The 17,671-nt window shown below is 43.7% G+C and overlaps 2 protein-coding genes across 2 annotated transcripts in view; both read right to left on the bottom strand.

The window, feature by feature from the left end:
* Positions 1 to 6,268, bottom strand: part of LOC138102619 (IgGFc-binding protein-like) — a 14,773-nt gene extending 8,505 nt beyond the window's left edge. The window contains exons 1-6 of the mRNA XM_069000335.1: positions 6,210 to 6,268; positions 5,035 to 5,101; positions 2,880 to 4,133; positions 1,888 to 2,204; positions 1,074 to 1,404; positions 60 to 523 (exon numbers count right to left, since the gene is read on the bottom strand). Of these exons, the coding sequence (XP_068856436.1) occupies positions 60 to 523; positions 1,074 to 1,404; positions 1,888 to 2,204; positions 2,880 to 4,133; positions 5,035 to 5,095 (2,427 nt within the window). The 5' untranslated portion in view covers positions 5,096 to 5,101; positions 6,210 to 6,268. The remainder of the gene's footprint in view (positions 1 to 59; positions 524 to 1,073; positions 1,405 to 1,887; positions 2,205 to 2,879; positions 4,134 to 5,034; positions 5,102 to 6,209) is intronic.
* Positions 6,269 to 7,985: 1,717 nt separating this feature from the next.
* On the bottom strand, positions 7,986 to 11,968 carry LOC138102620 (sushi, nidogen and EGF-like domain-containing protein 1). Its single transcript, XM_069000337.1, has 8 exons — positions 11,851 to 11,968; positions 11,068 to 11,112; positions 10,941 to 10,976; positions 10,524 to 10,654; positions 9,489 to 9,770; positions 9,205 to 9,342; positions 8,560 to 8,738; positions 7,986 to 8,104 (listed from the first exon to the last, which is right to left on the bottom strand). The coding sequence occupies exons 2-8, from the start codon at positions 11,102 to 11,104 to the stop codon at positions 8,101 to 8,103; spliced, it is 807 nt and encodes a 268-aa protein (XP_068856438.1). The 5' UTR covers positions 11,105 to 11,112; positions 11,851 to 11,968; the 3' UTR covers positions 7,986 to 8,100.
* Positions 11,969 to 17,671: the final 5,703 nt, after the last annotated feature.

The raw sequence follows: 17,671 nt of genomic DNA, 5'->3' as shown, positions 1-17,671 counted from the left end.
TGAAAAGGATTTTTTGAGGGGATTTGGGGGTGAAAAGTATTCCTTGAGTGGTTGCCCACCTTGACCTTTCGTGGGTGCTCCTGGCTCATGCTGATGACACTCCCATAGACCTCCAGGTTGACGGTCTTGGTGAAGGACACAGCACGGCTGCCGCGGTGGTTGTTTTCCACGGTGACATTGAAGGGCACCAGTGTGGGCTTGGGGGTGCAGAGGGCGGCAAACTGGTAGATGCAGGAGCCTTGGAAGTCAAACCTCACCCCATCAAATGTGGTGTAGTGTGGGTCACCCGTCCCGATGCAGGTGTAGTGCTTGTTGGGTGTACACTTGGAGATGCCATTAACCATGACACACTTCTCATGGGATCTACATCCCCCTGGTTTACAAGTCACTGTCCCTGCATCCTCACACCGACACCGCTTCCGGCAGCTCCCATCTTCCCAGAATTCCTCATGGAGCTTGTAGGAGCGATTGTTGTGGAAACAAGAAGAGGCAGTGGTGCTGGGGTTTTTGGTTGCCTTGATGCCTACAAGGGATTTAAGAGTCTGTGAGACACCATACAGGGATGGTCCTCAGGAAAGCCCTAGTGCAATTCCATGTGTTGTGGACACCTGAAGTCAAATCAGGGAGGGTTAGGAGTGTTTTAGGGAGAACCAGCTAATGCAAGCCTTCCCTGTAAGGGAGGTGTTGGTTACATTGACACCTAAAACAAACTAGACACTCCACAGGGACAACCCCCAGGAAAAATCTCAGCATAATTCCCTGGTTTTTGGGGAGCTGAAGTGAGATCAGGTAGATTTTGGGGTGGTTTCTTCCCCACTCGTTATGTTGATACCTACAAGGTTTGTGGAGTCCATGAGACACCAAGAAGGGATGGCCTCCAGGAAAATGCTGGTATAATTCCATGTGTTATGGACACCTGGGGTGTCAAGTAGATAGGTGGATTTTGGGATGTTTCGGAGTGAAAAGACACATTGATTGTGTTGATGCCTACAACCATTTCTCTCGGCCAATACCCACAGTTGAGTATTTTCTCCCTACCCCAAGACCCTCGCAGACTCCCCCCCTGAACTCACCACAGCCCTCTGTGTCCTGTGCAGTCTCCTGGTCTCCACAATCTTCCTGGCATGAGGGATCTCTCCAACTTTCTGCCCAATCCTCACCACCTTCACCAGGAATACCATTGGGAACCATTGCTTCATCATCTGTATCCTCATTGAAGTTGCCACAGAGGCCACAGCTGGCCCCAAAATAGCTGCTGGGCACTGCCACCATGATAACCTGGTCCTCATCATAGGTCACCTGCAGCCCAAAATCCGTCTGGAGGATGGTCCGACCCTCATTCTGGAAAATCTGGATTTTTCCCTCTTCCAGAGTGGCTGGAAGATCGGTGGGTTTGTTGTTAACCTTGTGGGGAGGGGAAGATGAGGAGGAGGAGGGTTAAAACTCAGCAGGTGGTTTCCAACAACATAAAAACCACATAGATACAAACAGAGGGAGAAATGATTTTGTGAATGATCAATTTGCATTACAAATCAGAATTTTTGCCCTAATTCCTGGACATTCACGCCAAGAAAAGCTCAAACCCCAAATCTGAACCATTTTCTCTATCTTCTGAGCTAATTTTGTTTGTACAGAGAACAGGTTTGGAAGAAATCACATCCCACCTGGAAAATTGATTGGGAATGGAAAAAATTCCCCAAATTCCATAGGTGTGGCACTTCTACTTCCTTTTTAATGCCAACATCAACACTGCAATGATTTATCCTCTTCCACCTTTTTTGGTGTTTTTCCTCATTTTTTGAAGGTCAAACTCACCCATAAATTTTAATCTACTTGGAACAAACAGTTTTATTGGGAACGATAGATCCGATACCTGGGGAAACTCACCTGGACGGCCCTGTCCTCACCAGCACGGATGGAGACATTGTAGGCATAGATGTAGACATTGGCCAATGGATCCTTGGAGCGATCCTGGCTCCGTTGCTCCTCCACGGTGAAGTGCTGCAGGGTAGGGTCGTTCCCACAGTACCTGGCCAGGGTGTACCTGCAGCCACCACGGGTGGACACGGATGCCCCATCAAAGGTGTGGTACTGCAGGGATGGGGAACCTGTGCAGGTGCCCAGGTAGTCGTGGCGGCAGGTGGGCGCACCCTTCTCCAGGTGACAGCTCTCCTTGGGGCGGCAATGCACCTGCTGGCAGGGGTCTGTGGGTTTATTAGTGACAGGGGATGAAATTATATTAATTGATTATATTATTGATATGTCTATGTTTATTTATATATTTTGCATTTTTTATGCCTGATTTGTAAGTACACTTAAGTTTTCCTATATTATTTATAAGTATCTATATACTATTTCTATATTTGTTTAGATATGAATTATTTATCCATGTATTGCTTATGTATTTCTATCATACAGAATTATTCAAAATATAATAAATGTATATGATTCTAAATAATGTATAAATATAAATTTATCACAGACATGTTATTTTATATATATTTATCTCTAATATTTATTTATATTTATTATATGTTTATATTTTAGATAGTGATTTTTATGAATTATCTATGTATTTCTCCATTGATTCTTATTTATTTATTTAATACATTACATTTAGTTTTTTACTATTATTCCTATATGTTTATACATTAGTATTTTCTTAAAATGTTACTATTATATTATATAATATTATATAGTATCATATAATATATATTACTAAAATATAATATTATTACGTAGTACTATTATTTTTTATTTAATTGATTTTTGTCATTTGGATGATTACATGTATTTAAGTATAATTATTATAACTATCTCTTATTGATATCTCTATAATTCTAGATCATTTATTGATATCAAAGTCCACCTCCACTCACCACTGTCACAAGCTCCCTCCGCTCCATAGCGCTTCCCCTCTCCCATACCGACGTTCCACACCCCAAATGCCGCTGTCTCATGCGCCACACGATGGATTCCAAATCCGCTTCCCAAATTTATCCCAATCCATGAATATTCTGTCCCAGGGATCGGCTCCCACGCCACACTCCCTAATGGCCTCTGGTTCAGCAGTATTCCAGAAGTTTCTGCTGTCTTGGCCACCAGCAGGATGCGGTTGTCATACCCCTCCAGCGCAACGACACTGTAGGAGTTGCAGTAACCGGTGATGTCTGGGATGTTGACAAAAAATGGCTCAAAGGTCACTGCACCGCTATTGCTGCCACTGCCCAACAGAAAAACCTGGACACCAGCTTCAGAAGTGAGGAACAAGCCCAGCGGGGACTGGGTGCCATAGAGCAGCGCATGGTTGGGTTGTATCTCTCGCGTGGTCTCAGTGACCTCACCATGACCCGTGACACGTGTTGGTTGGGCAGCAGTGATGTAGACAAGGTTGGATTGTCCCCGGAAGGGCACTGGTGGCACAAGGAAGGATTTTCCCCATTGGCTGATCGGGTGGAGCTGTTCCACCACGTGATCACAGCGGCTCAACCTGCCCACACAGGTGAGACCACTGAAGATGGCCACAGGTCTCTGTGCCACCACCCGTGTTCCGGAAAGATCAGCTGCACTCTGGATCTGTGCTGCTTGGAACGGCTCCAGGGGGATGGTGAGGGTGGAGCCACGTCGATGCAGCCGTCCACGGAAGGTGACGTCAGTGTTGAGATGAACGTTGACTGTGGTGGGTTGATCCCAAGCAGCCACCACAAACTGGGCATGGCGGGTGGGGCCGGGGTTGGGAGTGACCACGTGGTATTCTGTCCCCCACCTGTGGACTGGGATAATGACAGCAGAGTCAGCTGCTGTGGGTTTGTCGTTGACCATCACTGCGGTGACGGCAGCAGTGGTCTTCACCACCACGGCGTTTTCAAAAAGTTGGCTTCCCACCATCTCTGCTTGGGGTGGGATCTTCACCAGGACTGGTTGGTTGGCAGCTGCCTGCACTGTCATCCGTAATCCAGGTCTCTTCATGGAGATGGTGGCAGTGGTGGATGGGGAGGGCCCAGTGAGAAGAAGGAGGCGAAAGTCGCTACGAAGGGTACGTTGGTCACCATTCTGCAGGAAGGCCACCAGGAACTCATCACCCAGGTGAGGTGGTGACATCTCAGAGGTGATGCTGGGAGCATGGAGGAAAGCTGGGGGGAAGAAGGAGAGGAGTGGATAATTTGATATATTATTGATTTGATGGAGATTTGATTGATTTGAGGGATTAGTGGTTTGATGGACAATTGATTTCATGGATCACTGATAGATGGATTATTGATTTCGTGGACTACTGATTCAACAACTTGATCAATTTGATGGATTATTGATTCAATAGTTTATTAAATTGATGGCTCAATGATTAGATAATTATTGGCTTGATGGACTTTCAATCTGATAGACCTTTGATTTCATTTGCTAGACCATTAATTTGATGGAACATTGATTTAATGGATTATTGATTCAATAGATTATTGAGCCAATGGACTTTTGAGTCAATGGATTAATAAATTAATGGACTTTTTAGTGGGCAGACTATTGATTTGATGGAGTGGTAATTTCATGGATCATTGATTTTGATTTGCCACTTTATTGATTTTATGGACTATTGATTTGATTTGATGGGATATTATTTTGGAGAAAAAATTTAACATTGATCTGATGGATTATTGATTTAATGGGGTATGGATTTGATGTACTTGATTGATTTTATGGACTTTTAATTTGTTAGATCACTGATTTGATGGAGTGTTAATTTGATCGGTGATTTGATGAATTTTTCATACTCTCATTCTCCAGTTGGGAGAGTAAACTAAATTGATCTGAACAAATATTTAATGAATTAGAATAATCTGTTGGATCATCATTCACAGAAACAAACCATTTGAACAATCGTGAATTTGAGGAATCCCAATTAATTCCCTGGGCAAAAGATGGAGCTTTTGGGCTGGGAAAGCCTTGTTTTGGGCTAGAAAACCCTTATTTTGAGGAAATTCATGATTTCAGGGGAATTTTAGAGATTTTAGGGCATTTCCCCACCCAGCTTCAACTTACCCCAGAACATAACAATCCAGAACCATCTCAGCACATCTGCTTTTCCCAGGCTGCTGTCCATGATGCTCTGGGTGCAAAAGGTAAGAAAACAGTAAAATCCTCATATTTTTTGAAATCTCACTAGAATTTTCCCAAAATTCACCATTTCTTGACATATAATTTACACAAATCCCCAAAATCTGTGGGTTTCAGCCTTGCACTCATCCCAAAAATGAATGGTTTATCAAATGTGTCCCCAATATCTGTTCTTCTCACTCAAGCTATCCTCAAATTCACTATTTTAATTGCACTTACTCAAAAATCTGAATTTTAGTGTACTTGACCTCTAAATTGGCTTTTGGGAGGCATTTTCATCATCTCCTGAAGAAGGGTGGGCAACCTCCTGTCCTCATCATTTCCCCCACCAGCCAAGGTACCTTTGCATCTCCTTTCCCTCTTTTTTCCTTTCCCCTTTCCTTCCTTTTCCTTTTTTCTCTTTCTATGTTTTTGTAATTTCCTCTTTTCCCCTTGTTTTACCCATTCTCTTCTTTCTTTTGCTTAATTTTTCCATTTTCTCCTCTTTTCCCTAAATCCCCCTTTTCCATCTAAATCTCCTTTTGGCTTTTTCATTTCTTCATCTTTCTTCCCTTTTCTACCCCTTTTCCCCCTTTCTACTCCTTACCTCCCCTTTTTTTCCTTTTCTTCCACTTTTAAAATTTCCTACCCTTTTATCCTTTCATCCCCTTATCCCTTCTTTTCCTCCACTCTCTGCATTTTTCTTTTTTCCTTCCTCCCTGGCTTCCTTTTCCTCCCTCTTTCTCCCTTGTCTCACTCTTTTCCCTTTTTTCTCTCTGTTTTGCCCCTTTCTGATATTTCCCCCTATTTCCTCCCTTCTTTCCCTAGTTTTCATTTCCTCACTTTTTTTCCTCATTTTTTCCCCTTTTATCCCTTTCCCCTATTTTTTCTCCTCTCTTCTTTCCCCAATTTCCCTTTCTTCCCCCTTTTTCCTTTCCTCCTTATTTTTTCCCTTTCTTCTCTCTTCTTCCTTTCCTTCCTTCCCTCACCCCCCCTTGTTCCGTTCCATTCCATTCCATTCCATTCCATTCCATTCCATTCCATTCCATTCCATTCCATTCCATTCCATTCCATTCCATTCCCCTATCCTGCCTTTTTCTCTCCAGAATCCCTTCACAAACCTTCCAATCCCACTGCTCCCAGGACCAGACCCAGGGCTGGGGTAGGGGGAAGAAGGAGGGGGAGTTTGAGGAGTTTTCAGGTAGATTTTCCCACTTTGGAGTCTTTCCTGCAAAAAAAATTATCAGTTATTAGATCGACTTTTGCCCTTACCTGCCCTCGGCCCTGTTTGATCCCCAGCTTAGGTCCGTATCCCCAAAGAGCTCTGTTTTATCCCCAAATCTGTGAAGAAAACACAATCCCAGGACAGCAGATCTGGCTCCTCCCTCAATTATTTTATAATTTTGGCAGAAAAAGGGGAAAGAAAATGACTAATCCAGGCATCCCCAGGGGACAACCCCACCCAATGACGTGAGATAATTTTTGGCCAGAAAAGGTGAAAACAGAGAGAAAAACAGGGTGGCTTTTTTTTAAACTGATGTAAAAAATTGGCATTACCAGATATTGAGGTTTTTCTGCTCAATGAGGTTTAAATTATTCTGCAATAACAAGAAGGTGAGGGAGTAAAAAAATGGTATTTTTTTGAGAAATAGAGGGTGTGATTGGGGTAAAAAAGGAGGGGAAAAGGAAATAAGGGAGGGCGAGGGAGGGATTTTTAAAAATTGCATTTTGTGGGTTGAGGAATTGATGGGATCAGTGGGTGGCCAATGGCATGAGGTGCAACAAGGGGAAGTGCCAGGTCCTGCACTTGGGTCACAACAGCCCCCTGCAGCTCCAGGCTGGGCCACAGTGGTTGGGAAGCTGCTCATTGGGAAAGGCCCTGAGGATGCTGGTGACAGCAGCTGAACATAAGCCCACATGTGCCCAGGTGGCCAAGAAGGCCAGTGGCATCTGGGCTGTCCCAGCCAGGGTGTGGGAGCAGGACCAGGGCAGTGACCGTCCCTCTGGACAGTGCTGGCACTTCTGAGGCCATACCTTGAATCCTGGGGGCAGCTCTGGGCCTCTCATGACAAGAAGGACATTGAGTGGCACCAGCCATTCAGTGTCTGGAGCATGTCCAGAGAAAGGAACAGAGCTGGGGAAGAAACTGGATCGCCAGGAGCAGCTGAGGGAGTTGGGGGGAGCTCAGCCTGGGGAAAAGGATGATTATGGATGACTTTATCACTCTCTACAGCTACCTGGAAAGGAGGTTGTAGCCAGGTGGGAATGAATGTTTTGTCCCAGGCAATCAGCAGCAAGACAAGAGGAAATGGTCTCAAGCTGCACCAGGGGAGGTTCAGGCTGGACATCAGGAGGAATTTCTTCACAGAAAGTGTGATTGGGCACTGAAATGGCCTGCCCAGGAATGTGGTGGAGTTGCCATCCCTGGAGTGTTCAAGAAACATCTGCATGTGACAGTCAGTGCTGTGGTCTGTTTGACACGGAGTGTTCAGTCAAAGGTTGGATTTGAGGATCTTGGAGTTCTCATCCAGCCTTAATGATCCTGTGATTCTGTGAGTAGGGGTCAAGGGTGAGGAGGGTAAAGTTGTGCCTTGTGATGTCCAAGCGTGTTTTAGATGTAATATTTTGGGGGGGGGGGGGGGGTGGATGTGTGTCAAATTATATGTTGTGGGTTGTGTCTGTTGTACACATGGGTGCCATGTGCATGTAACTTCATACTGTGAAAGAGCCCAGAAATTAACACCCAAAAAGGCAAAATTGGATGAATTCAGTCACATTTCACCCCAAAACCCCTCAGACCTCCTGTAACTGGTGGAACACTGACAGTGACAGTGAGATGAGTGTGATAACATCACCAGAGGTGCCATGACAATGACAAGGATATGGACACCGCAATGTCTTGGCTGCAATTTTATTACTCTGGTAGAAGTTGACATAACCTTGACCTTCGCAGTAACTTCCTCGGTGACAACGGTGGCAGTACTGATGTCCCTCTGCCCCACTCCCCTCGATTCACCTAGAAGAGACAGCAACAGCCCAAGAGGAAGAACCCCTTTCTGCCAAATCCCCAATATCCTCAAAAAATCCCAATACTGCCCCAAAAAATCCAAATTTTCCTCACAAATTATCTCATAAAATCCCCACCATTCCCCAACAAACTCCCAATTGTTCCTAAAATTCCCATTCTCAAATTCCTCATTTGCCTCAAAATTCTCAATATACTAACCAAGATTCCTATTGTTCCCCCCAAATACCCAATTTTACAAAAAAAAAAAATCCCCAGTCTTCCCCTAAATTCACAACGACCCTCCCACAATCACAAATTATCCCCCCAAATCCCCACTTTTCCCCCTCGCCCCTGAATTTACTCCCCAAATTCCCAGTTTTCCTTAACATTTCCAATTTTCCACCCTGACAGATTTCCTCCTTTCCTCAACATTCCAAATTTTCTCCCCTAAAAGCCCAACTTACAACCAGCAGTCATTGTTCAGCTTGGGGGGGTCCACACCTGTCACCTGGAAGTCGTCCACTCGAAAGACCCAGCGTCCTGGGACCTTGACATTGGAGGTGGTGGTAATGTTGATGATGGCATCGGTTTGGGATCCGGGAATGTTGTAGAAATTGGTGTCATCACCGCTGTTGAATCCCGCCTGGAAAATTGGGGGGGAATCTACGTGGGCCAACCCTACCCAAAGGCGTGGTGGGCCCCACAAATGATGTTAGGATGTGAACATATTTGGTGTCTTCCAGAAATGATATGGACCAATCCATGACTTTCACTATCATGATCATGATCTCCAGAAGAAGGGGGGCCAATCTCCTGTCTTCATCATCATCATCATCATCATCATAATTATCACTATTATCATTATTGTCTCCAATAGCTGGGATGGGCCAACCTCTGACCTTCATCATCATCATCATCTCCAGAAGATGGGAAAGGACAACTTGACCTCCCCAGAAATGTTGTGGGCCCTTCCTGGACCTTCATCATGACCATGATCATCATCATCCTCAGAAAATGGGATGGGCCAATCCCTGACCTTCATCATCATCATCCTCAGAAGATGGAATGGGACAACCTTCTCCCTGTCCTCCTCCACCCTCCCCGCCTACATGTGCTGGGGTCCCCCCGAGTCCTGTTTCAGCATCTCCATCACTTGCTGCCCCTGTGGTCCACTGGATGTCCCAGTAGTTGAGGATGATGTAGAACATCTTGGAGTCACTTGTCAGCACAGCCTGGAAGGTGTTGCCCTACGGAAAAGGTCATGGAGTCAAGGATGGGTCATGGGAGTCAAGAATAGGTCACGGAGGTCTAAATAAGTGGGTCACCAAGGCCACCAAGTGGGTCAACAAGAGCCAAGCAGTGACCTTCATGCCCCCTGGACCATGGACCTCACCTTTTGTGAGGTGGAGCCATAGTAGGCCACATGGTCCCAGGTGGCCACCAAGGCCCAGGTGGCAGTGAAGGGGCTTTTGGGGAAGTACTGGGTGATATCCTGGCTGATGTCTGCCAGCAGCGCTGGGTCAGTGGTCTGGCGGTAGAAGATGTCCCCACCCAGCACATTGTCCACGTCCCCCCAGTAGGGAGCTACGAAAGGGTGCCCATCCGCCAGAGGGAAGGGGTCTGGGGTGTATTGTCTGACGGGCTCATCGAAGGAGATCACCCCATTGTTGTTCACCTGGAGGTGACACCAGGAGCAGGTGGGTGCAACACCTTGACTTGGGCTGTGGAGTCCTTGAGATGGACCCTCCAAGCACCCCAAGAACCACCACCCATAGGGACCCCCCAACACCTACCAACTCCCCAAGATCCATCACCCACAGGACTCCCCCAAGACCCACCAACCATGGGAACCCCCACCCACGTGATCCCCCAACACCCATAGAACCCCTCAAAACCCACCAACCTCCCAAGACACACCACCCGACGGGACCCCATGAAAATCAAACATCTATAGAAACCCCAATACCCACAACCCCCAGGACCCTCCTGAGACCCACCACCCACAGGACCCCACAACACCCACCAACCCTCCCAACATCCACCCTTCCAGGACCTTCGCAAAACCCACCACCCATGTGATCCCACAACACCCACCAACGCACCCCAAGATCCACCCCATATGGGGCCACCCAAAACCAACCAACTGCCTCAAGACTCACCAGCCATATGACCACGAAGGACCACACCACCACCCACCATCCTCAGGACCCCCCAAGTCCCTCCAACCTCCCCAACAGCGCCAGTCCCCTTAAGATCCCCCACCCATCTGAAGATGTTTCAGCGTCCAAGAACAAATCCCTCTATGAACTCAAGAAGGGTTGATTTTGGGGACACACACATACACAGAGGAAAAATTAAGTAGAAATGGAGGGAAAATCGGGAAAAAATGGAGGAAACTCCCAAAAATATGGAACTTGGGGTAACCTACGAAGGCGGTTTGGTAGGATTTGCCGTAGAAGGTAAAGGGAACAGAGAGGGCGATCTCCTCAGATGTCCCATCATCGTATTTGGGGTTAGTTTTATCCCCCTGGTGCGGTCCATAGGGATAGAGCAGGGACCCTGTGGGAAAACCAGGATTTGGGAACTGCCCCCAAATTCTCACCCAACAACAAATGGCCAAACCCACCAAATTTGTGGTTCCCGTGGTCTTGATTACCTAAAAATGGATGTGTCTTCTCCTGGGTTTTCATGATGAAACTGGGGTGGAAGGGAATGACCCCAGTGGAATTACAGGGGGAACACATGGATTTTGGGGAGAATAGTGGGAAAATGGTATGATGTGGGTGGGAGAAATTTTGATTTAGGTGGAAATAATGTTTTTTGGGGGCAAAACCCCCAAATTCACCTTTTTCAGATGAGGTTTTGGTGTCCACCATGGAACCTGGGGAAAAAATAGGAAGGAAAATGAGTTGATCAATCATTTTCCCAACAGGGATGAAAATGACAACACTTTTTCAGAAACAAACCTTTACCTAAAATCAGGAGGAAGAAAACACTAGTGGGTGACATCCTCGACCCTAAAATAATTGTAAAAAACAGGAAAACTTAAAAAAACCCACTAAAAACCTAAAAAAATACCCAAAAAACAAGCAAACCAACAATGCTCCCCCAAAACAGATGATGCAGTAAAATGAGGTTTCAGAGGCAAAAAAAATCCACATTAAAACACCAAACACACACTTTTCCCAGGAATTTTGTGTGTGGAGCTGTGTGTATGTGTGGTATTTTAACCATTTCTTTAAAGAATTGAAGAATTTGAAAAGTTGGCTTTTTAATTTAATTTATTTTAGTGCATTTTTAAGCATTAATATAATTTAATTCAGCAGATTTTAAAATTTAATTTTTGAATTTTTAATTTAATATGCTTGAATTTTGATCAAAAATTTTATTTAAGTGATTATTTAATTTCATTTTAACTTTTAATTCTAAATGCATTGACATTTTATTCAATAGAGTTTTTAGATGAATGCTATTTTTATCTTCTATTTATTTGGATTTTATTAAATTTTTATTTAATTGAATCTTAAGTTTTTGTTATATGTGTGCATGAATTGAGGAATTTTTTCCCCTTCTATGCCTGAATTCAGGAATTTTGCCTTTTTTTCTGAATAAATTTAGGATTATTTACATTTTTTCATGCATTTTTAGGTCATTTAAAGGGACAAATCTTCCATAAATCCATGAAAAATCAGGATTTTAAAGAGGCAGTATTCCAAGGAATGACCAAAATCCCACCAGAATAAAAATTCCCTTACCTGGATTACGTTGAAGCGAAGAACTGCAGCCTGAAAATGAGCTCAAACACTCAACATTGCTGGCTTTCACCTCGTCCTGCTCCTTCTTTTATCAAAACAAAAACTACAAAAACACGTAATTTGCCAACTTTCCGCCCATCCAGTCTCTCTGAGCTTTCCCTGGATTCTTTAGAAAGGGACATTTAATCACGTGTTGGGGATTTTGGGCTCCTCCATATATATATATATTTTTTTTTTTTAAGCACAGTGAAGCCCTTTTTTGAATAATTTTGGGGTTCTGGAGACACCTCTGGATCCCTCCTCACCATATGTGATATTTTTGCCCCTTTCCAAACTTTCAACTTCTACTCCCTGGTTTAATTTTTTTAAACAACAAAAAAGTACTTTTAAACTTATTTTTTAAGTATAGATCCCTTATCTCCTTTTTTACTATCAGGAAGAAAATAGATTATCCCTGTTTAATTGGGATTTTGAGGACTTTCTTTTTCTTATTGTGAAGGATAAGAAAAATCTTCATTATATACTTTGGCCTTTTTTTGCAGGAAGAAGAAAGAAGCCCTTATACACTGAAATTCTATTTTTTGGAGGAAAAAAATTCCCTTTAAAATACCCTCATTTTTAGTGTTGTTTTTTTTTTTTTTCTTCTTTTTTTTTTTTCCTAAAATAAAGTTAATCTCTCTATTTTTAGGGATTTTTTAAGGGAAAAACCTTTTATTCTCCCTATTTTAAGGAAAAATTCTTGTTCCTTATTTACCTGGCATTTTAAAACATTTTTTGCAGGAAAATCCTTCATTATTTCTCTTCTTCTTTTTTTTTTTTTTTTTTTTTTTTTTTAAGGACAACCCCCTTATTTGCTCAGGTATATTTTAAGAAACCTTATTTCCCCCAGTTCCAGATGGGTTTCTTTAAGCTCTTTAAAGTTGTTTTTCCTTTGTCCAGCAGCTGGGCTCAGACTTCTCCAGAATCCTCAGCTGGGACTTCTCTCATTAATTTTGGGAAAAAAACCAGTCAGATTTGAATCTGTCTCCCTGGATACAGTGGACAGGGGTTGAGGGAGGAAACAATTCTGAGGAAATCACTGGGTTTTTGGAGGGGCTCCATGGAGGAGAGTCAGCTGGGATGTCACCATGGATTCCTCACCGCCTCACCCACAGGGGTCCCACACTTCTTGTGGGATCCCATCAGCAACAGGATCTTCCCACCCACTTCCAAATTCTCCAGAATTTTGGGGTCAGTTTCACAACCCTCCTCCCTCCAGCCAGGTCAGAAACCTGAATGGTCAGAGTTTAATGCTCACCACAACTCCCGGACCTCACTCGGTCCTTGCACTGCAAACATCCCCAGGACATTCCTGCAAGGAATAAAATCCTGTGTGACTTTGTTGGAGAGAGCCAGCAACGTCGGCAAAAACTCTGCCAGGGCCCTGCAGGGAGAAGCAGTGGAATTCCAAGGAAAGGTTAATGTTGGGAGTCACTTTGTGTCACTGCTTTCAGTGTTTGGTGACAAGATGGTGTGAAATTTCTTGCTCTTTGTAACTTAGTGCAACATGGAGAGGTTTGTTTGGTTTGGGACTGGTTTGTTCTATTCTTCCTCCCTGATTTAAGACTTTATCACAACACACGGCTTTTATGTGCGCTGCTAGTGCTGGGATGAACTGCAAAATTGTGCTTGCTGGAAATCTTGCTGAATGCTGGTTTTAAAGCTTATTTTCATTCATATCTTCTTGTCCTGGGACTTGAATACTAAATGGATCATGTTGATTCTGATTAGTGTTAAATACTGATTTTCCTTTTCTCTAGATTGAACTGAACTTTCAGCTCAGGTAAGATATTTACATATAGAGTTTGAATTAAAATAACTGTTTTCTTCTGAAATTCAGTTGCTTCTTTCTGTCCACTGTGAGAAACTACAGTTTCCTAGCCAGAGGTGCCTGGGAAAGACACAGTCTGGAGAGTCATGTCTTTCAAGGCCACCCAAAATTCTTGATGGATTCCTTGCTGAGCATCCAACTTTTAGCTCCTGAAGGAGGCTCAGTCAAATGGCACAAATTCCGTCTGCTTGGAAAACTGTCTGTTTAAACACCTGAAATCGGGAGTTTGGATTCCCATTAGTTTTAAACCTTGGCCTTAGAACATGGTGCCGTGAATATTTGTTGCTGCGTTTGGCCTCTTGAGGAGGTTGTTTTTGTTGTAATTTCATACAACTGGAACCAGCAAGAGTTACAACAGAGAAGCAGAACACCCTTCCCTGCCTCTTCCCTCTGGTACTGATCACAGAACACTGGAGTTAAGCCTCACTCCCTTCTTCCTCAGCAGCTGTGGCCTTAAACACAATAAATTCTTTATTTTTCTGGTGGAGGGAGGGAGGTGACACAGCAGCTGCATTTTCCTTCTGGAACCTTCACTCCACAGCATTCCAGCAGGGTGGCCTCTCTCACCTTCCCCCAAAGCCTCTGGAAAGGGCTGTGCACAGGGCTGTGATGCAGGACTTAGCGGGACACTGATGTGATGAGGCAGCTCCTGTGCTTCGCTTCCCGCCGTGCTAATGATCTCCGCACGAAGCTGGAAAAAGCGCCGCCTGAAGGATCGCCTGTCCCGCCCAAGGGCAGCCTCGGTCGGGAGGGGAAAGCAGGCATGGCATGTTTTAATCAGGGTCCCCAGAGTGTGTGGCAAGGACGGCCTGACCCCGTTACGGGTGACACGCTGTCCCCAGCGTGCTGGGATGATGCCATCAGTCACTGCTGCAGGCACCTGCCTGCTGAGGAGGCTCTCGGCTGGAGCACTGAGCAGATTATCTGGCTGGTCGCTGGATGCTGCTTATCTCTGTTTGACTCCTCCAGGAAACCTGCTGGGGATGCCAGCAGGCTTTCTAAAAGGACTCTGTAAGCCCCAGTGATGCAGCGCAGCTCCCACTCTGCAGCAACAGGAGGTCAGTGATGGTTTAGTGTTGCACTGAGTTTATTGCATTAATATCTGTCAGTACCAGTTTGTAGTGAAAGCTCCTGTATCTGCTCCCTGGTGGTGTCTCTGTTTGCTTTTAATCCCTGTGCTTAAATTTCTTATGCCCCCTAATTAGTGTAGAGAGAAAGAGACACTGGGAACACCTCACTGGTTGACACTTGGGTTTTATTTATCATTAGTTGCTTTTTGCAATGAGCCTTTGAAAAGAGAAGCAAATGCAAGGAGACACAAAAAGAAGCTCATTTACAGCTTTGCAATAAAAATCTGAGCACACATTATTAAATTTGTGATTCAACTGGCTTGTCATACTTCAGAAAATGAAAAAGAAAAGCAAGAATAATCTATTTAAAATGGGCTTGTCTGTGGGTGCTCTATCGAAACTGGCATTCTTTTTTGTTAGCAAAGGCTCATTTAAGAAAAAATCTACCCATAAAAGGAGAAAGAGTATTTCTTTACTGCTAAAAATTTGCTAGAGCTAAAACTCAGATTTGAAAAATAATACAAGATCTCAAAAATTCCACTTTTATTCCCTTACTTATGTCAAGAAATAATTTCTAATGCCTAAAATAATTTTTTTAAAAAAAGTAATATCTTTCTTTTTAACTGAAATTGACATAATTTAGAATAACTCAGTTTAATTTAACACGTATTTGATTTCAAAGCTTTAAGATTTTAAACTACAGCTTTCTTAGCAAAAACAACAACTGTGAATTAGCAAAGGGTTTTTAAAGGTGCAAAAGCACCTTAGTCAGAACTCAGTTCTACATTACCTGGAACAGATGGAAGGCTTTGAGCACATCCTGATATTGGCTGTGGCACCCCTTTCCCCTGCGTGTGTGATTTTACCTGAAACCATTTCAGTCCTGGATCTGAATCACATGGGCAAACCAGCCATGAAACAAAGCTGGTCTGTCAACAGAACATAACATTTTAGGAAAAAATTTCAGTATTTACCAGGCATTTTTTGCGACTGAATTATATTTGTATTAGGATGCATCTGTGTGCTGTGGTGTGAATTAACAATCTGCCAAGATGACAGCTGTATCTGGAAAGTTGCTGTATCTGCAAGTATGCTCTGGAAAGTTGACCAGCACTGCACTAGAAAGGAATTTTATTTGTTGACAGCAGTTTCCAGCTACAGTTGAGACTAAGAAGCTCAAATTACACAGCTAACCTATTCTGAGAAGCTATTTTTGGTTTTGATCAGACTGTAGCTTCTTTTTATGATTACATTGAACACTGCACAATGCACTCAGGCTTTCTAGAGCCCAGGGAAGCCTAAGAGCATCCAGGTAGAGAAGATTTTATCCAAAAAAACATGTTGACCATTGACCATTTAAGATTCACTGTGGGTTAAAAGTAACATTTTCAGAAGAACTAATCATTTTTTATTCTAAGTATTGGTGACACCTGGTAGAAAAAAGCTTTGCGTTGGAAAATTTTGTTGGTGAGAACTTCAGTGCTCTCCACGAAAGAGATGGGGAAGGTAAAGGATATTGTACATCCTCCTTCCTCTTTTTTCTTTTTTTCTTCCTACCAGGCAGTCAGATCTGCTTAACAGTGACTCATACAACCCTCTTGTTGCTGCTTTGTGCATTATTTGTGCTACTGGTTTGCTTCTCACAGCCTGTCAGCAGGCTTTGAACTAGGACTGAGTTTTAAGTGGACCTGTGTACAATTAAGAGGGACAAGCAGATTCACGTTTTTTTTTTATGAGGGAGGGACTCTACATAGTGGGTACAGTGTGTGGCCACAGAGATCTCCAGTTAAATCAAACCTGATATTCAGTAACTCAGGATTTAGGAAGCCAGCTTCACAAGGTTTGTGCAGATGTTTTACAGGATTTAGAAGAGTAGATCTTGTGTGGGTGGGTAAATTCAGCCATGAACTTTTTTTCTGACTGTTTAGTGCTAACACAAATGCTCTAATTAAAACTGGCATTGAAAACCTCTTGTGGAGAAATTTCTCAGTTCTCTGTTGGCAGTTCATGAAAATGATGAGAGGAGAAGGGGAAAAAAGACTTAAAATTTTGTGCTGTCTCAAGTGACAAGAACACCTATGACAATGATTAAATGCCACCTCAACGAGACGTTCCCCTGCCAGAACCAGACTCTGCCTATCCTGCCGTGGCAGGAATTTGGTTACAAAAGCATGCATGTCTTTGTCCTCTATGAAATGTTAAAAACCAGCTCTAATTTTAACATCAGCACGACACATATCTCATGTATCATTTATAGTAAGTCCTTTTACATCTGGTGTCTTCCTTTACTCTTACTGACAGATTCCAGTGTTCAACATAGTGTTTACTTTGGCACAGTAAAATGCTTCCAGAAGGGTGCTGCAGTCTTCTACCCTCAAAATAGCCTCTGCCTTCCCCAGGGGATTACTATCATCTTGTTTTGAATTTCCTTGAAAGTTCAGGTGCCCAGAAACTCTTGAGCTCAGCAAACTCTCAGAGTGACTTCCCATACTGACAGAAGCAGTCTGTCTGTGTATAGCTGAGCCAAAGGGAGAAAAGGTGAATCGAAGGTGCAGAGGGAAATCTCTCTGAGGCATTACAATTTTGGGAAAATTTTAAAAACATCTGGTTCAGAACATCTGTGCCATCCATGACTGTTAAATAAAACAAAAAGTAGTGTTCCTGCTCTACACTGGGCTGGGCTGGAGACTTCTTTCTGACAACCCATATGGGGTTGTGTTTCAGATCTGGGACCAAAGGAGCATGGACAACACGCTGGTGATTTATTACTGCTGACCAGTGTTTGAACAGCATCTACACCTCCCTTGCTTCTCATGCTCTCTCAATGAGCAGGTGGGGGTTGGAAAAGTGATGGGATTTGGCACATCTTGGATTCAAAGTG

This window comes from Aphelocoma coerulescens, unplaced genomic scaffold, assembly GCF_041296385.1.
Source record: "Aphelocoma coerulescens isolate FSJ_1873_10779 unplaced genomic scaffold, UR_Acoe_1.0 HiC_scaffold_94, whole genome shotgun sequence".
In the NCBI taxonomy this organism is placed as follows: Eukaryota; Metazoa; Chordata; class Aves; order Passeriformes; family Corvidae; genus Aphelocoma; species Aphelocoma coerulescens.
Note: the sequence above shows the minus strand (reverse complement) of the source record. Positions and strands in the feature narration are given on the sequence as shown.

What these genes read in the sequence shown, in the direction of transcription:
- LOC138102620 (XM_069000337.1), bottom strand. Translation starts at nt 11,104, where the DNA reads ATGTCACCCACTAGTGTTTTCTTCCTCCTGATTTTAG. An exon ending in CAAAACCTCATCTGAAAAAG is followed by an intron (nt 10,655 to 10,940) that starts GTGAATTTGGGG and finishes GTTTTCCCACAG; the next exon opens with GGTCCCTGCTCTATCCCTAT. An exon ending in ATGGCTCCACCTCACAAAAG is followed by an intron (nt 9,343 to 9,488) that starts GTGAGGTCCATG and finishes CCTTTTCCGTAG; the next exon opens with GGCAACACCTTCCAGGCTGT.